The 16358-nt window shown below is 42.3% G+C and overlaps 1 protein-coding gene across 8 annotated transcripts in view; it reads right to left on the minus strand.

Moving 5' to 3' along the window:
* EPB41L4B (erythrocyte membrane protein band 4.1 like 4B) overlaps window positions 1-16358 on the minus strand; it is a 138541-nt gene that overhangs the window by 24652 nt on the left and 97531 nt on the right. For 5 of the 8 annotated variants that reach the window (XM_061426435.1, XM_061426437.1, XM_061426443.1 and 2 more), the window contains exons 17-20: window positions 15463-15581; window positions 9075-9200; window positions 8106-8176; window positions 5159-5257 (exon numbers count right to left, since the gene is read on the minus strand). In XM_061426435.1, the coding sequence (XP_061282419.1) occupies window positions 5159-5257; window positions 8106-8176; window positions 9075-9200; window positions 15463-15581 (415 nt within the window). The remainder of the gene's footprint in view (window positions 1-5158; window positions 5258-8105; window positions 8177-9074; window positions 9201-15462; window positions 15582-16358) is intronic. The other 3 variants (XM_061426436.1, XM_061426439.1, XM_061426441.1) reach the window with 1 other exon arrangement.

Raw genomic sequence — 16358 nt, forward strand, 5'->3', positions numbered from 1 at the left:
TGGAAAATGGGAAGTGGAAGAGCAATGATCTTAGGATGCACACGATAAAATGATTAGGGAGAGGACAAGGGAATAAGCAGAAAATTGAAAGTAAAGATTTCGTGAGAGGTTGGAAAATGTATATATATAGTTTGTACTGGCTTCCAAGAGAATATTGATATTCTGCTGAGGGTCTCAAGTTTTCTTCTTCTCTTCATAATGTCAAATTATAACCTGAAGTATTGCAAAATGTTGTTCCTTAATTTCTGACAGACTTTCTCCTTTCAGCTTGCTATGTGGTATAAAGGTCTGTCATATTGATTATTTGGAATTAAGTTACTTAAGAAATGGCCACCAGCACTCTGACCCTCCTCTCTGTCTCCCCGAAAGCAGGATATAAATCTCTCATGTGAAAGGTGTACTCCCTATAGTAGGCAGAAAAAACAGTGAAGTCGCTCAGTCGTGTCCGACTCCTTACGACCCCATGGACTGCAGCCTACTACGCTCCTCCGTCCATAGTATTTTCCAGGCAAGAGTACTGGAATGGGTTGCCATTTCCCAGGCAGAAAGACCCCTTTATCACAGAGATAGGGAATTTAGGTCAAGAAGCCTATATAAACAAACCTTGCTGCTTCTTTAAGTTACTACCCCAAGTCCAAACTGTTTAGTTTCTTCACTAATTGAGCACCCAATACCTAAGTTTCTTTATCCTGTCAATTGCTTACAAATTTTTTATTTCTTTGTCTAAAAAGTACAAAAGCTGCCTGCTTTGGCCACTTCTTAGGTGCTATTTCTATGAGATTTCCATGTGCATGGATTAAAATTTGTTTCCTGTTCTCCTAATAACCTGTCTCCTTATTTTATTATTAGTCTGGCCACAAGAACTCAGAAAGGGAAGAGGGGAAATTTTATACCCCTCCCCAACATGGTTTTCTGTCCAAATGAACGTGACTACTCTAGGTACCTCATATAAATGAAATTATATAGTAAATACTTCTCTGTATCTGGGTTATTTTTCTTGACTGTAATGTTTTCAAGATCTATCCATGTTGTAGCATAAGTCAAAGTTTCATTCCTTTTTATGGTTGAATAATATTCCATTGTATAGATAGATTATATTTTGTTTATCCCTTCATCTGTTGATGGATACTTGGGTTGTTTCTGCCATTTAGCTATTGTTATGAACATGGTGTGCAAACATCTGTTTGAGTCTCTGCTTTCAACTCTTTTGGACTGGAATTCTACCTAGGAGGGGAATTGGTGAGTTGTATAGTAGTTCTATGTTTAATATTTTGAGGAACCACCAAACCAAGGGATGTTATTCTGAGTAGCCTCCCATAGAAGGGTAAATATAAGAGCTGTAGAAACCTGCTGTTTTGAATGAAAGACTCCTCTTATGGTCTAACAGCAACTGTCCCTTTGGTGATAAACTGGTTATAAAGGAGGAGTTGGGCACAATTGTCTTGGGGCCAAGTAGTACTGATTTTAGACCCTCTCTGATCAAACGGGATGACCCATGATGGAAAGGACACTGGACAGGAAGTCACATGAGGGAGAAGTCTGGGCTGGTACCCGGGGCTCATCTCCAGAGCCTGAATTTATGGGGAAGGCTTGACTTCTCACAAGGTATGCCAAGGCTGGAAGCCTTTCTGATCTGATCATCCTGGCAAAGAGAAGCACCATCAATCGTCCACTCTTGGCATGGACAGTATTTTCTCAAACTTACAGAAATTAGGACAGGTTCCCTATTGCCTGCTGCCAACCAGATTCCTGCCTGTGCAGGAAAGTGCTAAACCAGAAAGACCCAGTTGCCTGAACCCTGCACATTCCAAAGGAAACACTGGTCATTGACAAGCTCCTGAGAGAACCCCGGGACCCTTGGAATATCCTGCGGAATAAGTGGCTTACCATACCTAAGGACTTGGGCCATGCTAGATAGCTTATGTTATCAATGTGATGTATGATGAACACATGGTATCTAAAGTCAATTCATGAAACATTTTAATAAGTAAAATTTTACATATGGTATGATTCTTTTCTTTGAAATGATTCCTTTCTGTTTTAAAGAAAGGCATGGAAAAATGTCTAGAGTAATAGTCATAAAGGTGAACATTGGTTATTTTTGATGGTATGATTCTAGGGGATTAGTTTATTTTCTCTTTGGATTTTTTGTCTTGCTGAATAGTTTCAGATTTTTACACTGTTTACTTTTACCTTTTTTTTTTAAGATTTTTTTTTAATGTAGATCGTTTTTAAAGTCTTTTTTGAATTTGTTACAATATTGCTTCTATTTCATGTTTGGTTTTCTGGCTGCGAGGCATGTGAGATCATAGCTTCCCTACCAGGGATGGAATCCACACCCCCTGCATAGGAAGGCAAAATGCAAACCACTGGGCAGCCAGGGAAGTCCCCACACTATATCTAAATAAATAGTAAAGTTCAATTTATGGGGGAAAACTAAGAAGATCATCATTTTCTAAACATACCAGCTGATCTCAATATAAAGATATACTTTTACCTGCCTTAAACTTTTTGCAGAGTTTAATTCCTTCACTTTAAATACAGCAGTCACACTTTTCCTCCCTATGTCATATTTTGAGAAAAGAACACAGCTGAGATTTTTGTTTATATCCTAAAAAGTGGCAGATGAAGTAGCCTAAAACCCAAACAAGCACATATAATTCTGACCTAGGAACTAGGAATACTGTAACCACTAAAAAAGGCACACACCTCCCCACATGCCAAAAATAATGATGCAGAATTATTTTTGAGGGAATGAGAAATCTTAATTTTTCCAATCTATATCCCTTAACCATGTGTTTATTAACTTCATCAATATCTGTGGGTGGAAGAGATGAGTAAAGTAGTGGTAACTAGAGTTGACAATACAAAAACTATTTATGGGATGAAAATGCAAAACTGGGAACACCCCATCTGTTAATTTTGCTATTTACTACTAATGGGGAAAACGGTGACATTCTTTGATTTTCAAACCAGAATACTTTGGGGTATCTTATGAAATACACACAAAATCAGAGGTTCAAAAAGGGTTTCCTTAAAAGAGGCAATTTGGTGAGTTAGTTAAATTTTCTTTCCTTCCAGGCCATGTAATAGTCATTGTTTCCAACATGATTACATATCCCGAATGGGTGATAATAACATTTTGAATTTCAAAAAGTAAAATGAAAGGCTAATCTTGCCAGCTTTATCCTCTGGGAAGCAGATTTTTCATTGGTTAATCTGTCCCCCAGAGATCATTAGGAATGTTAATCATTTGAAGCTTTCTCATGGTGACTTTCCTAGGAAATACAGCTGCTATACAGTGCAGAAGTTTCTACTAAGGCTAATGAGGTGGAATGCATCTGTCCTGAAATAGCCCCCTTCTCCTTTTCACAAGGGGCAGGTGGCAGGCCAGAGGTGACTGCCGGAGAGCTGCAGCTACAGTTTGCTCCTTGTCCTGTACACTGTAGTCTTGGTACCTCCTAAACTTGACCTTTTTAGAGGCTTCAGGTGCATAATAAGCAAGAGGAACTAACTCATCCTTCAGCCAGGTCCCTTGCTAGGGCTTACCCACATTATCTTATGTTTACCCTCACAAAATCTTTGTCCATTTTACAGATTACAAAGAGATTCAAAGAGTAATTTTCCCAAGAGTTTACGACAGTGAACAAGAAGCCTTTCTAACTCCAGAGCCCCATGCTTTGCACTGCACCCAAAGATCCCCTTGCAGCTCTCTGACCAATTAATTATATATCCAGACAGGATACCTGGGCCATAGCTGAGGTCAAGAAATGGGAACAACCATTGTGATTTTACTAATGTACCACCACATTTAACTGCAGCATTTACCTGCCCTCTTTGGATTAAAATTATTTACAATCTGTCTTTCCCTCTAATAAATTTAAGTCCTTGCATGGGAATTGTCAAAGTCACTTTGTTCTTCCCTCACAGTGTCTAGAATATCCCTGTGCACAAGGGAATTAGGAAACTTTTGTTAAGTTCAACAGAACTGGACAGGTCCTGCTGGTTCTGGCACACTTTGGAATATGGCTCCTCCTACAGAAATATGGTTCCACCCAAAGGAATATGGCTCCACCCACAGGAATAAGGCTCTTATGGCTCCTCCTACAGGAATATGGGCTCCTGCTACAGGAATATGGTTCTTCCTACACAAATAAGTTGTTACTGTTCAGTTACTAAGTCATGTCTGACTCTTTGTGACTCTGTGGACTATAGTATGCCAGGCTCCATGGGGTTCTCCAGGCACGGATACTAGAGTAGGTTGCCATTTCCTTCTCCAAGAATCTTCTCGGACCAGGGATTGAACACGTCTCCTTCATTGGCAGGTGGATTCTTTACCACTGAGCCACCAGGGAATTCCTACAGGAATAGAGCTCTTCTTGTTGCTCAGGGATCAGCTTTGGCTCTATTGACAGGGCTACCATTTCACTAAGGCACGACGGAGACAGCATCCGACATACTCCCCATGTTCCTCCTGTGCTGTCTGTGCCCCTGAGGAAGCTCCTCCCCTTAAGTGTGGGCTGGATCTGGTGACTTGCTTCTAATGAAGAGAACGGGGCAAGTGATGAAATGTCATGTCTGAGATTAAGTTATAAAAGGCTGTGATGTTGCCTTTCTAGAAGTCTTTCTGGCTCTTCTTGTGTATTTTCTCTGATAGAGAAAGTGGAAGAGGTCTGCATGTCTAGGAACTAAAGGCAACCTCCAGTCAAAAGCCAGCAAGGAATGATGTCCTCAGTCCAACAGCCCTCAAGGAACTGAGTTCTGCCCCACATTGTATGAATGAGCCTTCAGATGAGGCTGCAGCCCTTGCCAATATCTTGAGGGTAGCCTTAACAGACACCCTGACCCAGAAGACTCAGCTAAGCCATGCCTGGACCCCAACCCACAGAAACTGTGAGAAAATAAATGCAGACTGTTTTAAGCCACTAAATCTTGTAGTAATTTGTTCTAAAGCAGTCAATAAAGAATGCATATGCCACCCGCGTCATGTTGTCAGGGACAAAGATCCAGCGCCATTATGACTTACATCGGAAAATAGACTGTTTTTTTTTTGAGGTGGTCCTTTGGGAGGGGTGTGAAGGGCTAAGAAGCATTTACAACTGGACATTTGGCATCGCCTTTGTTGTTATAACTGAAAAACTTGCAGCATGGAACTCACAAACTGTATTGTCTTGTTAACTTCCGCACTCGGGGAGGCTTGATCTCCGGCTTTTCCATAGCTGGTTGTGTAGTTTCCACACGTATAGGAATAGGACTTCTAGAGACACAGCAGAAAAACAGAACAACACCAACAAAGAGGTTTATGGTCTGGTTTTGAAAGTAGGGACTGCTTTCTCAGTTAATTTATACCTTACTCTTACTAACACTGATAGTCAAGATAGCCATTTTTTCCCTCCTCTTCATTCTACCTATTACATGTAATTATTTACAAATACCACAGAAAAGCCAAAATAAAAAAATTATAAGGAGGAAAATACAGCAAGCAGGAACTGAACATGATTGGGGTATCACATGAAATTTCTCTGCCCAAAACACCCCCTTCCCAACATTAGGTTTTTGTTCATAACCAGGTTTTGCCAGTGAAATGAGTAAAGGGAAACCTGTGGATAGCCTATTCTTACTTCCAAGTAAGTAATCTAGTATCTATGTTATTTTAAACATAACACAGAATACATTTTTTAAATAGACAAAGAATGATAGAGTAGTTCATTTAAAAAATACATAATCAGAAGACTTTTACGACTCACTCTAAAACATTTAATTCTATGTCCAGATTAAAATGTTAAAAATTAAGTTTCATTTTTATATTTCCTCAAGAAAACATGCCAGTTAACCAATGGGCTTACTCCTAACTATGATTTTAAGGAAAAGTTTTGACACATTTTTATGATTGAGTGATTTCACTTAAAAAAAAAAAAAAACAGTAATTACTTTCTGGGACCAATGGACATCAAAACAAACTGAGATTCTCAGCAAGAGACTTCTAGTAAGTCAGTTAACACGTCTGGGCCTCCATCTTCCCTTCTACTGAGTGCCTAATTTGGTGGTGACAGGTATGTGGCCAGAGTGCAATAAATGTTAAAGAAACATAAATGAGCAAACACGAAATAGAGACAACGTATTGTAGGTTCATGACTTCCTCAAGCTGGCCCCCCAGAGGCAACTGAACGCAGTCCCTGGAAGAACTCAGGGGAGCACATTACTCTGCTAGGGTGGAATGGGTAGTGTTTGGAAAGCTTCAAGGAGGGGTTTAGACTTAACCAGATGGAGGGAAGACTTCTAAGGTGGGAGACACAGTGGAGACCCAGACCTGCTGATGGGTAAGGTAAAGTCACAGCATCACTGATTCAATGGACATGAATCCAGGCAAGCACTGGGAGATAGTAAAGGACAGGGAAGCCTGGTGTGCTAGTCTATGGGGTCGCAAAGAGTCAGGCACAACTTAGCAACTGAACAACAACCAGGTAACGTTCCAGGGGAAGATCGGGGGCTTGTGACTAGAGGGGAAACCAGGGCCCATGCATGAGGTGCCTCAAGCTGAGTTGTTTATATAAAGGCAAAGGCAGTCACTGAAGGTTTTTGCCGAGGGAGTGGCATGGTCAGACTTGCATTTTAGAAAGGCCCTCAGAGCAACAAAGGCTGCTGGTGAGAACAGGCCAGATGGAGCATCTTAGAAAACTATAGTATAGTTATCCAGGATGAGAAATGGTGAGGGCTGGGGGTAGGTTGGGAAGAGGGTCATGATAAGGAGCGGATGGATGTAGGAGATAATATGAAAGTCAAATTGGCAGGACTTGGTGACCAATTAGATGAGGGCATGAATAGGAGAAAGTCAAGGACTCCCAGGCATCAGACATGGATAACAGGTAGGTAACAGTGACATTGGGACTTCCCTGGTGGCTCATTGGTAACAAATCTGCCTGCTGTGCAGGGGATGCAGGAGATATGGGTTTGATCCCTGGGTCAGGAAGATCCCCCGGAGGAGGGAATGGAAATCCACTCCAATGTTCTCGCCTGGAGAATCCCATGGACTGAGGAGTCTGACGGCTACAGTCCATAGGGTTGCAAAGACTCAGACACGACTGAAGCGACTGAGCACATGTGCACACACACAACAATGACATTAACCAAGATAGGAAAACTGATGAAATGGGCAGCAGGGTAGGGTTGGAAGAGATGAAGTAAGGTTTCAAAAAGTCTAAGAGGCAGCAGGGTATGTATCTCTGGAGTAAGACAAATTTATACCAAGAAAATGGACTAGGCATCATAAGATAACATAGAGAAATATTCATTTTTGTTTTTAGCATCAAGTATAAGAATTTCCCAGGGTAGTGTTCCCTAGATTATGTAAGGTGTTTTTTGAAATTCTTGTTTCTGGCCTTTCCCCACTACAACACCCCTACCCCCGCCAAAATGGCCCTACCTCCCACCAAAGGATCTGAAATGTCTGGAGGAGGACTGTAGTTTTTGGTTTTAACAAGATGCTGATGCAGTGTTCCTTGGACATTTTAGGAAACTTTATCCTAAGGAGACCCCACCAGTGTTAGCAGACTGCCAAGGTGTCCATGGGGCTGCCATGATCTATAGCTAGTTATTCACAGAGAGGTGAAGAGTGTCTACTTTCTATGAGATTAGGAAAGAAAGGTTTTTCTCTGGGTTTGGGTTGGTGGTCGTCTGGAGGTTTTAAAGAACATCTATGACTCTAGTACTTCCAGGGGCTCAGATAATGGACCAAGGGATGAGTCCTGAACTGAGCTGAGACAGCGAGCAGAAGCCAGGTCATGAAGGGCTCCCTCTGCTCTGTTAAGGAGTCCAGACTCCACCCTGACTTTAAACAGGGGACTGATATGGTCAGGTCAACATGCCTGAGAAGCAACTCAAAGTGACTTGCTAATACAGCAGGTAGAAATATTAAAACAGAGTAAGTGGCATTTTTGAGACATAAAGGAAATTGAGACCGTCTTTTTCTCGCTCTCTCTTCAGGCTCACATTCTCTCAGTTTTCTTTTTCTTCTCTACTTTATTATCAAATGCCCTCATGAGTAACGTTTTGAGAATAAAGTTGATGGTACTATTGTTTCCTCATTCAAACAAGAAGCAACAGACCTTACATTAGCGTCCTGGAGAGTGGATTTCTTATTAATATTTACAAACGTTGATTCCTCTTTTCCAACCTGCTAAAGAAAACAGGCAGGTTAGTCAAAACTTAATATCTTGGCACGAAAAAATGTTCCCAAGTGTCCTACATTCAAAGGATTACAGAAATGTGAAGGTGTATCAAAGAGGTAGATCATCAAGTACTCAGTCAATAACCAGTTGTTGTTTTTTTTCCGGTGTTTATTTAATTTAACAAAAAAATATTTTCTTGAGTCATTCCCCATCATGGGGATTAACAATCATTCAAATACAATCAATGCTTGCATTCACACTCTTATCGAGTACCTGCTATGTGCCAGCTCAGGACTGAATGAGAAACGGATGGTGTAGGAAAAGTCAAATCCACAGTTTAATTCCCTGCCTCACATTTTTAGATCAGGGATAATAAGCAGCTCCATGCTCACATAGCACTTAGAGCCTTCAAAAGAGTTTAGAATCTGTCCTTTCACATTGGTGTAACAAGCCTGGGAGGAGTCACGTCATATGATTTTGAAAGAAGCCTTGTCCTCCTCCCTCTAGTGAGTCCCACAAAGAAGTGTGTGGATGGAAGGACACCCACTCAGCCAGCCAGGCCGGCTGAGCTCACACTGGAGATCAACAGATGTAGCAGCCAGCGGCCCTCAGACCCACCACGGGGTACAGAGCTGGCCCTTTCACTTCCCCAACGACTACTGGCTTTGGGCCAAAACGTTCTTTCAGGTTTTGCTCTAAGATGTTATGAAAAACCCAAATGAACTTTTTGGCCAACCCAATAACTTCACTGGTTAATAATTCTTTATATTAAAAGCTCTATTCACTTAACAGGTGTGGTTCCTATGTCCTGGCTGGACCCAGCTGACACGGCAGTCCCAGAGGACCTCTTCTACATGTCACTGATGAAACCTCAAGACAGAAAATCAAAGGCTTGCAGGCACGCACCTGGGCGCTCACTCGGGACGCGTTCTCCAGCTGGGCCTTCAGAATGTTACACTTCACGTGATCAGCCACGGGGGACGGCAAAAGTGGAGTCTGGAGAGTCTTCTCAGAAACTTTTTTCTCTTCGGCCTGAGATGAACCAAAATACATGTAACAAATGGGAAACAAAGACTAAGGAAACACATACATTAATCTTTCCCAAAAATCATCACTGCAAATAACACAGAGACAAGTGTGTCACCAGCTCCTTATATTTGTACCAGCGCTTTTACTATTTGCCAAGGATTCACAAGCGCATCCTCTCCTTCTCGCATGAAGCAGGGATAGGAAGTGGTAGGAAGCTCACGAGGACAGGACTGGGAAGGTCCAAGGAGACTCTCAGATTCATGCAGCCAGAGTCAGTGGCAGAATCAGGACTCAAACTCTGTGTCACATACTGTGACATGTGTGTGTGTGTGTGTGTGTGTGTGTGTGTGTGTGTTCAGTCGCTCAGTTGTGTCTGACTCTTTGTGATCACACGGTCTGTAGCCTACCAGGCTCCTCTATCCATGGGATTTCCCAGGCAAGAACACTGGACTGGGTTGTCATTTCCTTCTCCAGGGGATCTTCTGTGACTTGTTAGTTCAAGGTCATTCGTATTTTTACAATAATCTTGCTGAAAACTGTGATTCTCAATAAGAAATCTGTATCTGTTACCTCACTGTAGAGTGTCTCAGATGTCAATAATCTAGTACCACCTTTTTTTTTTTTTGCCATTTTTTAAAGAAAAGCAATGCCAAAGAATGTACAAACTACTGCACAATTGCACTCATCTCACATGCTAGCAAAGTAATGCTCAAAATTCTCCAAGCCAGGCTTCAGCAATACGTGAACCGCGAACTTCGTGATGTTCAAGCTGGTTTTAGAAAAGGCAGAGGAACCAGAGATCAAATTGCCAACATCAGCTGGATCATCAAAAAAGCAAGAGAGTTCCAGAAAAATATCTATTTCTGCTTTATTGACTATGCCAAAGCCTTTGACCATGTGGATCACAATAAATTGTGGGAAATTCTTTAAGAGATGGGAATACCAGACCACTTGACCTGCCTCTTGAGAAACCTATATGCAGGTCAGGAAGCAACAGTTAGAACTGGACATGGAACAACAGACTGGTTCCAAACAGGAAAAGGAGTATGTCAAGGCTGTATATTGTCACCCTGCTTATTTAACTTCTATGCAGAGTACATCATGAGAAACACTGGACTGGAAGAAACACAAGCTGGAATCAAGATTGCCAGGAGAAATATCAATAACCTCAGATATGCAGATGACACCACCCTTATGGCAGAAAGTGAAGAGGAACTCAAAAGCCTCTTGATGAAAGTGAAAGTGGAGAGTGAAAAAGTTGGCTTAAAGCTCAGCATTAGAAAATGAAGATCATGGCAACCACTCCCATCACTTCATGGGAAATAGATGGGGAAACAGTGCAAACAGTGTCAGACTATTTTTTTGGGGCTCCAAAATCACTGCAGATGGTGACTGCAGCCATGAAATTAAAAGACGCTTACTCCTTGGAAGAAAAGTTATGACCAACCTAGACAGCATATTGAAAAGCAGAGATATTACTTTGCCAACAAAGGTCAGTCCAGTCAAGGCTATGGTTTTTCCTGTGGTCATGTATGGATGTGAGAGTTGGACTGTGAAGAAAGCTGAGCGCTGAAGAATTGATGCTTTTGAACTGTGGTGTTGGAGAAGACTCTTGAGAGTCCCTTGGACTGCAAGAGATCCAATCAGTCCATCCTAAAGGAGATTAGTCCTGAGTGTTCATTGGGAGGACTGATGCTGAAGCTGAAATTCCAATACTTTGGCCACCTCATGCGAAGAGCTGACTCATTGGAAAAGACCCTGATGCTAGGAAGGATTGGGGGCAGGAGGAGAAGGGGACGACAGAGGATGAAATGGCTGGATGGCATCACTGACTCGATGGACATGAGTTTGAGTGAACTCCAGGAGTTAGTGATAGACAGGGAGGCCTGGTGTGCTGTGATTCATGGGGTCACAAAGATTCAGACATGACTGAGCGACTGAACTGAACTGAACCACGAGGTTTTCACAGGTGTATGAAGAGTTAATTTTTAATTAGATTTAACCTTTTGGAGTGATATACTGGAATACAAGAATTGAACTGGTTCTAAAGCCCATTCGAGGTTTTTGACGATTGCTTAAGGGGGTATAGCTATACTGACAGTAATGACCAAAGACCCACTTTGAAAAGAAAACAGAATGCTGCTAAAATAAGAAATCAGTGGGAATTTAGCATTGATTTTCCCCCTTGAATTTAGCAATTCTATACTGCTTTTTGGATAGAAAATTCAAGCTGGCTTGCTGCTGCTAAGTCACTTCAGTCGTATCCGACTCTGTGTGACCCCACAGACGGCAGCCCACCAGGCTCCCCGTCCCTGGGATTCTCCAGGCAAGAACACTGGAGTGGGTTGCCATTTCCCTCTCCAATGCATAAAAGTGAAAAGTGAAAGTGAAGTGGCTCAGTTGTGTCTGACTCTTAGCGACCCCAATGGACTGAAGCCTACCAGGCTCCTCCGTCCCTGGGATTTTCCAGGCAAGAGTACTGGAGTGGGGTGCCATTGCCTTCTCTGTCAAGCTGGCTTATTCTTGCTCTATCTGACCAAGCAGGAGCTACTGTTCAGCTCTCTGACGTGACTCAGGTGAAAACCAACATACATTTTGGAAACCTTGAGTATCATCATTGTATTTATGTTTGCATAAAAGGCATCTCTATGAGGGGTAAACATCTGAATTACAGCAAGACTATAATTCCATCCAGGAGGATGGCTCCAGGAATGTTGTGCTTTCTCTCTTTTGTGTAACCATATTTTGTATTTTACATTCAATTTGAATTGTGAAAAGAGGTTGTATCATCCAATATGGAAATTCAGATTTCAAAACACACAGATGAATGGTAATTGGGCTTTGATATAATTGTCATTGTAAATAGCCCTTCTGTTTAAGGATGTCATTCAGGGATAAAGAAGTGATCAGATGCAGTTTTCAACTACTGATACAAATTGTCTACACGTTTCAAATCTGATGAAATTCAAATGTCTGTGACAATTTTGGGTGCACCTTTGGAAATGGGTAATCAGAATGTCTTCTCACCATTAACATATCCAAACCTTAGAAGAATCAGAGGATTCTTGAGACTGAAAAAAACCTTAAAAGCCATCAGAACCATCGGTTCCCAGTTGTGGTACCATGATAATTTATGATGCCTGTTGCAAGGATTGTTTTTATTAATGATAAGGAATCATAGTGTGAAGTCATATACTTGTCTATGTGTTAGGACAAAGTCATGGTTATCTGGCATCACTCTATTCTCCATGCTTACTGATCCATTTCTTCACGTGAAGGAGAAAAGAGGGGCATTATTGCTTGAGTGCATGGGAGTAGTAAAAGTTAGTCCTTCAGTCATATCCAACTCTTTTAAACCCCATGGACTGTAGCCCACCAGGCTCCTCTGTCCATGGAATTCTTCAAGCCAGAATACTGGAGTGGGTAGCCATTCCCTTCTCCAGGGGATCTTCCTGACCCAGGGATCAAACCAGGGTCTCCCACCTTGCAGGCAGATTCTTTACCGTCTGAGCCACCAGGGAAGCCCTGAGTGCATGACAAGTGCTCAATAACTCACAGCTGCCTCAGCTACACCTTAACCCAGAGCAAGCCACGATTGTTAATGTCCCACAAGATTCACAGCAACTACAAATTACATACAACTTGTGAGTTCTCTGCTACTGTATGCTATACTTTCCTGCAAAATATTTTTGATTTTGCCAAGCTCCAGGTAAGCCTTTGTTAAAATGATTTATTGTGTGGACTGCAGAAGAAAAGTTGAAAACCTGGAGACTAAGAGAAAGAAGACCAATCCCAGGCACATAATCCATTAGGCTGACTCCAAACAGCTAGCACAAGCCTGCTCAATGAAGATGTGTTGATTGAATGAATTTAAGTGCCATTCTGAAGGAAGAATTATTTTTCCAGCCAACTATCATTAAGGGTAGTACTGAAGAAAAAAGTAGGTGAACAGGATCTTAAAATTGGGGCTCAAGAGTGATCAGAGGGACCCGAGGCTTCCCTACTGTGGTGGTGAAGGGGATGGAGGGTCTTCTGAGAAACTCTGGAAGTCTAGTGTAGGCTAGAGGGATGTCTAGGGTGGAGGAACAGCCCAGACAGGAGGTATAACGTTCCTATGTTCATCAACTTGGGTAAGGAATGGGAGCTTTCCAGGCCAGATCTTCCAAATAATTAATTAATAATTTGTTGTTGTTTAGTTGCTAAGTCATGTCCTACTCTTAGTGACCCCATGGACTGCAGCACATCAGGCTTCCCTGTCCTTCACTATCTCCTAGAGTTTGCTCAAACTCATGTCTGAGTCAGAGATGCCATCCAAACATCTCATCCTGTCACCTCCTTATCCTCCTGCTTAAATCTTTTCCAGCATCAGGGTCTTTCCCAATGAGTTGACTCTTTGCAGCAGTGGCCAAAGCATTGGAGCTTCAGCATCAGTACTTTCAGTGAATATTCAGGATTGATTTCCTTTAGGATTGACTAGTTTGATCTCCACGTAGTCCAAGGGACTCTCAAGAGTCTTCTCCAGCACCATAGTTTGAAAGCATCAATTCTTTGGTGCTCAGCCTTCTTTATGGTCCAACTCTCACATCCATACATGACTATTGGAAAAACCATAGCTTTGACTATATGGACCTTTGTCAGCAAAGTGATGTTGGTAATTAATAATTTAATGTATAATTAAATTAATATAACTATAAATTATAATTTAAAAACAATTTAATTAATAATTAAATTGATATTGTTAATTAATTCCAAATTGTTAACTCCCTTTTACAAAGAGCAAAGCTAGGCACTGGGGTTAGAAAAAATGATCCATGAGTAAAGAAGACTATTCCTATAAGGATTTTTAAAAGTGTATGCAACAGTGGATCTCAACCAGGGGCAATTTTGCCCTTCAGGGGACATTTGGCAATGTCTGGAGACAATTTTGGTTGTCACGCCAGGATGGGGTAGAGGCCAGGGGTGCTGCAAAACATCCTGCAACGCACAGGACAGGCTCTCCCCCAAAGCATCAGGCTGAAATATCACTAGAGCCTAAGGCGAGCGACCCTAGGGTAGGAACTGAAGAAGCATGTGCGAGTGCAAAGGGCACTGTACTGGGAGTCAGGGGTCCAGGGATTCAGCAACTGCTCTGACTTCGAGAATGCCAGGTCCCTTCCTCGGGTCTGAGATGTTAAAAAGGGTGAAGTAAATGATAGATTGACTCCAGCACTGGCTTTCTACAGTTCTAAGGTATAACTTGGTTTTTATAAGGCTGCCCATTTGGATATAAGAACAGGTCTAGCCAAAAGAGAACTTGGTCTTTGCCCAGTCCCTTCCTCAAGACCTCCATCCCTACTTTTTTATTTTTTGATTTTTTTTTTAATACATAAGCCAGCCTTTTATTTTTTGGCCACATCATGCAGCATGCGGGATCTTAGTTTCCTGTGCAGGGATTGAACCCATGCCCCCTGCAACAGAAGTGTGGAGCTCTAACCACTGGACAGCCAGGGAAGTCCCCCTCCCTCCCTACTCTAATCCTTCCCTTCCTTCCGTTAGCAAACAGTTACTGAATATCTATGATGTGCCAGGTGCTGTCAGGGAGAGACAGAGAGTGCTATGGACTGAACTGTGTCCTCCCCAAATTTATATGTTGAAATCCTAACCATCCTTGTGATGGGATCTGGGCATGGGGCCTTTGAGAAGTAGTAATTAGACTGAGATAAAATCACATGGGTAGGACCCTCATGATGGGATTAATGGCTTTATAAGAAAAGGAAGAAAGAGCCCTCTATTCCGGCAGTGAGAAGGCAACTGGCTCCCAGCCAGGAAGAGAGCTCTCACCAGGGAACCAAATCATCCACATCTTGACCTTGGACTTCCCAAACTTCAGATCAATGAGAAATAAATGTCTGCTATTTAAGCCACCTGGTCTATGGTAATCTGTGATAGCAGTCCATGTAGACTAATACCAAGGAGTAAAACTGCAAAGAGGTAAATGTGGAGGCTTCCCTGGAGGAACTTCAGTTAGAAGGATGGAGAGGACCACGAACAGATCCAGGCTGAGGGGCTCAGCACCAGAGGCAGCCCCTACTGCTGTAACCCACCCCAAAAGAATATAAGTGAATTTCGGCTCCAAAGAGACATGCCTGAGCAGAAATGTCATGAGAAGTTGAGTAGAAATCCCTCCAAGACAAAGGCACATGGTTTAAGAGGCAGGCGGGGTCATAATGAGAGGTGTGAGTGAACCCCAGGTCCACATGCATCACCCAGCTCTGGTTCTTGGCACCTTATTTATATTGATGTGCAGAGCAGGCCAGGGTCCAGCAGGCTTCACAGTTTCCAGTTCCAGCTTCTTTAGATGGGCAGCAGCTTCGCTGAAAAGGGCAGGTGTTCCCGGACTCAGTTCTGTAAGTGAGTAAGGAAAGGTTGGAAGGGCAGAGAGATATAGGTGATGCAAGACACTTGCCAGAGACCAACCCTCAGAGCCTTGCTGCCTGGTTCCTCCTCTGGCAGCTTGAATCTCTCAGGAATGTACTAGCAGGTGGGATGTGAGAACACTTTAAGGTCAAAGCTTCAAGGCCTAAGTCCCCCATATGTGAGCTGGATGACCCTGGGCAGATTACTTTACCTCTCTGAGCCTCTGAGCCATTTTCAAATGAAAATAAAATTACTTACCTTGCAGGGTTGCTGTGATTATTAAGTGAGGTAATTCATGTGCAAATGCTTTATCAATGGGAAAGCACTATGCACATTAGAAAGATTCGTGTTCAGGCTAACAGGCAGACGAATGTGCTCTTAAAAACCATGTTATACTTCTAAAATCAAATTCATTGTATGTTGGATTAGTTCACCACCACTCCTCCCACTAGCTTGTTTACATCTGTGGGTACATTAAATATTCATTAAACATTTGGTATTCATTACATATTAAAGTTTGTGCCAGGCATTGATAGCAACTGGGATCTGGGAAGCTGGAATAAGGAGGTGAATGAGACATAATTCTAGTCCATTTGGGAGACAGACACCTGTACAGATACTCCAAATACGAGTGACCAAAGATTTATTTAATCGTATATGGGGGCTTCCCTGGTGGCTCAATTGGTAAAGAATCCGCCTGCAATGCGAGAGACCTGGGTTTGATCGCTAGGTTGGGAAGATCCCTGGAGAAGGGAATGGCTACGC

Source organism: Bos javanicus, chromosome 8 (genome assembly GCF_032452875.1).
Source record: "Bos javanicus breed banteng chromosome 8, ARS-OSU_banteng_1.0, whole genome shotgun sequence".
Taxonomy (NCBI): Eukaryota; Metazoa; Chordata; class Mammalia; order Artiodactyla; family Bovidae; genus Bos; species Bos javanicus.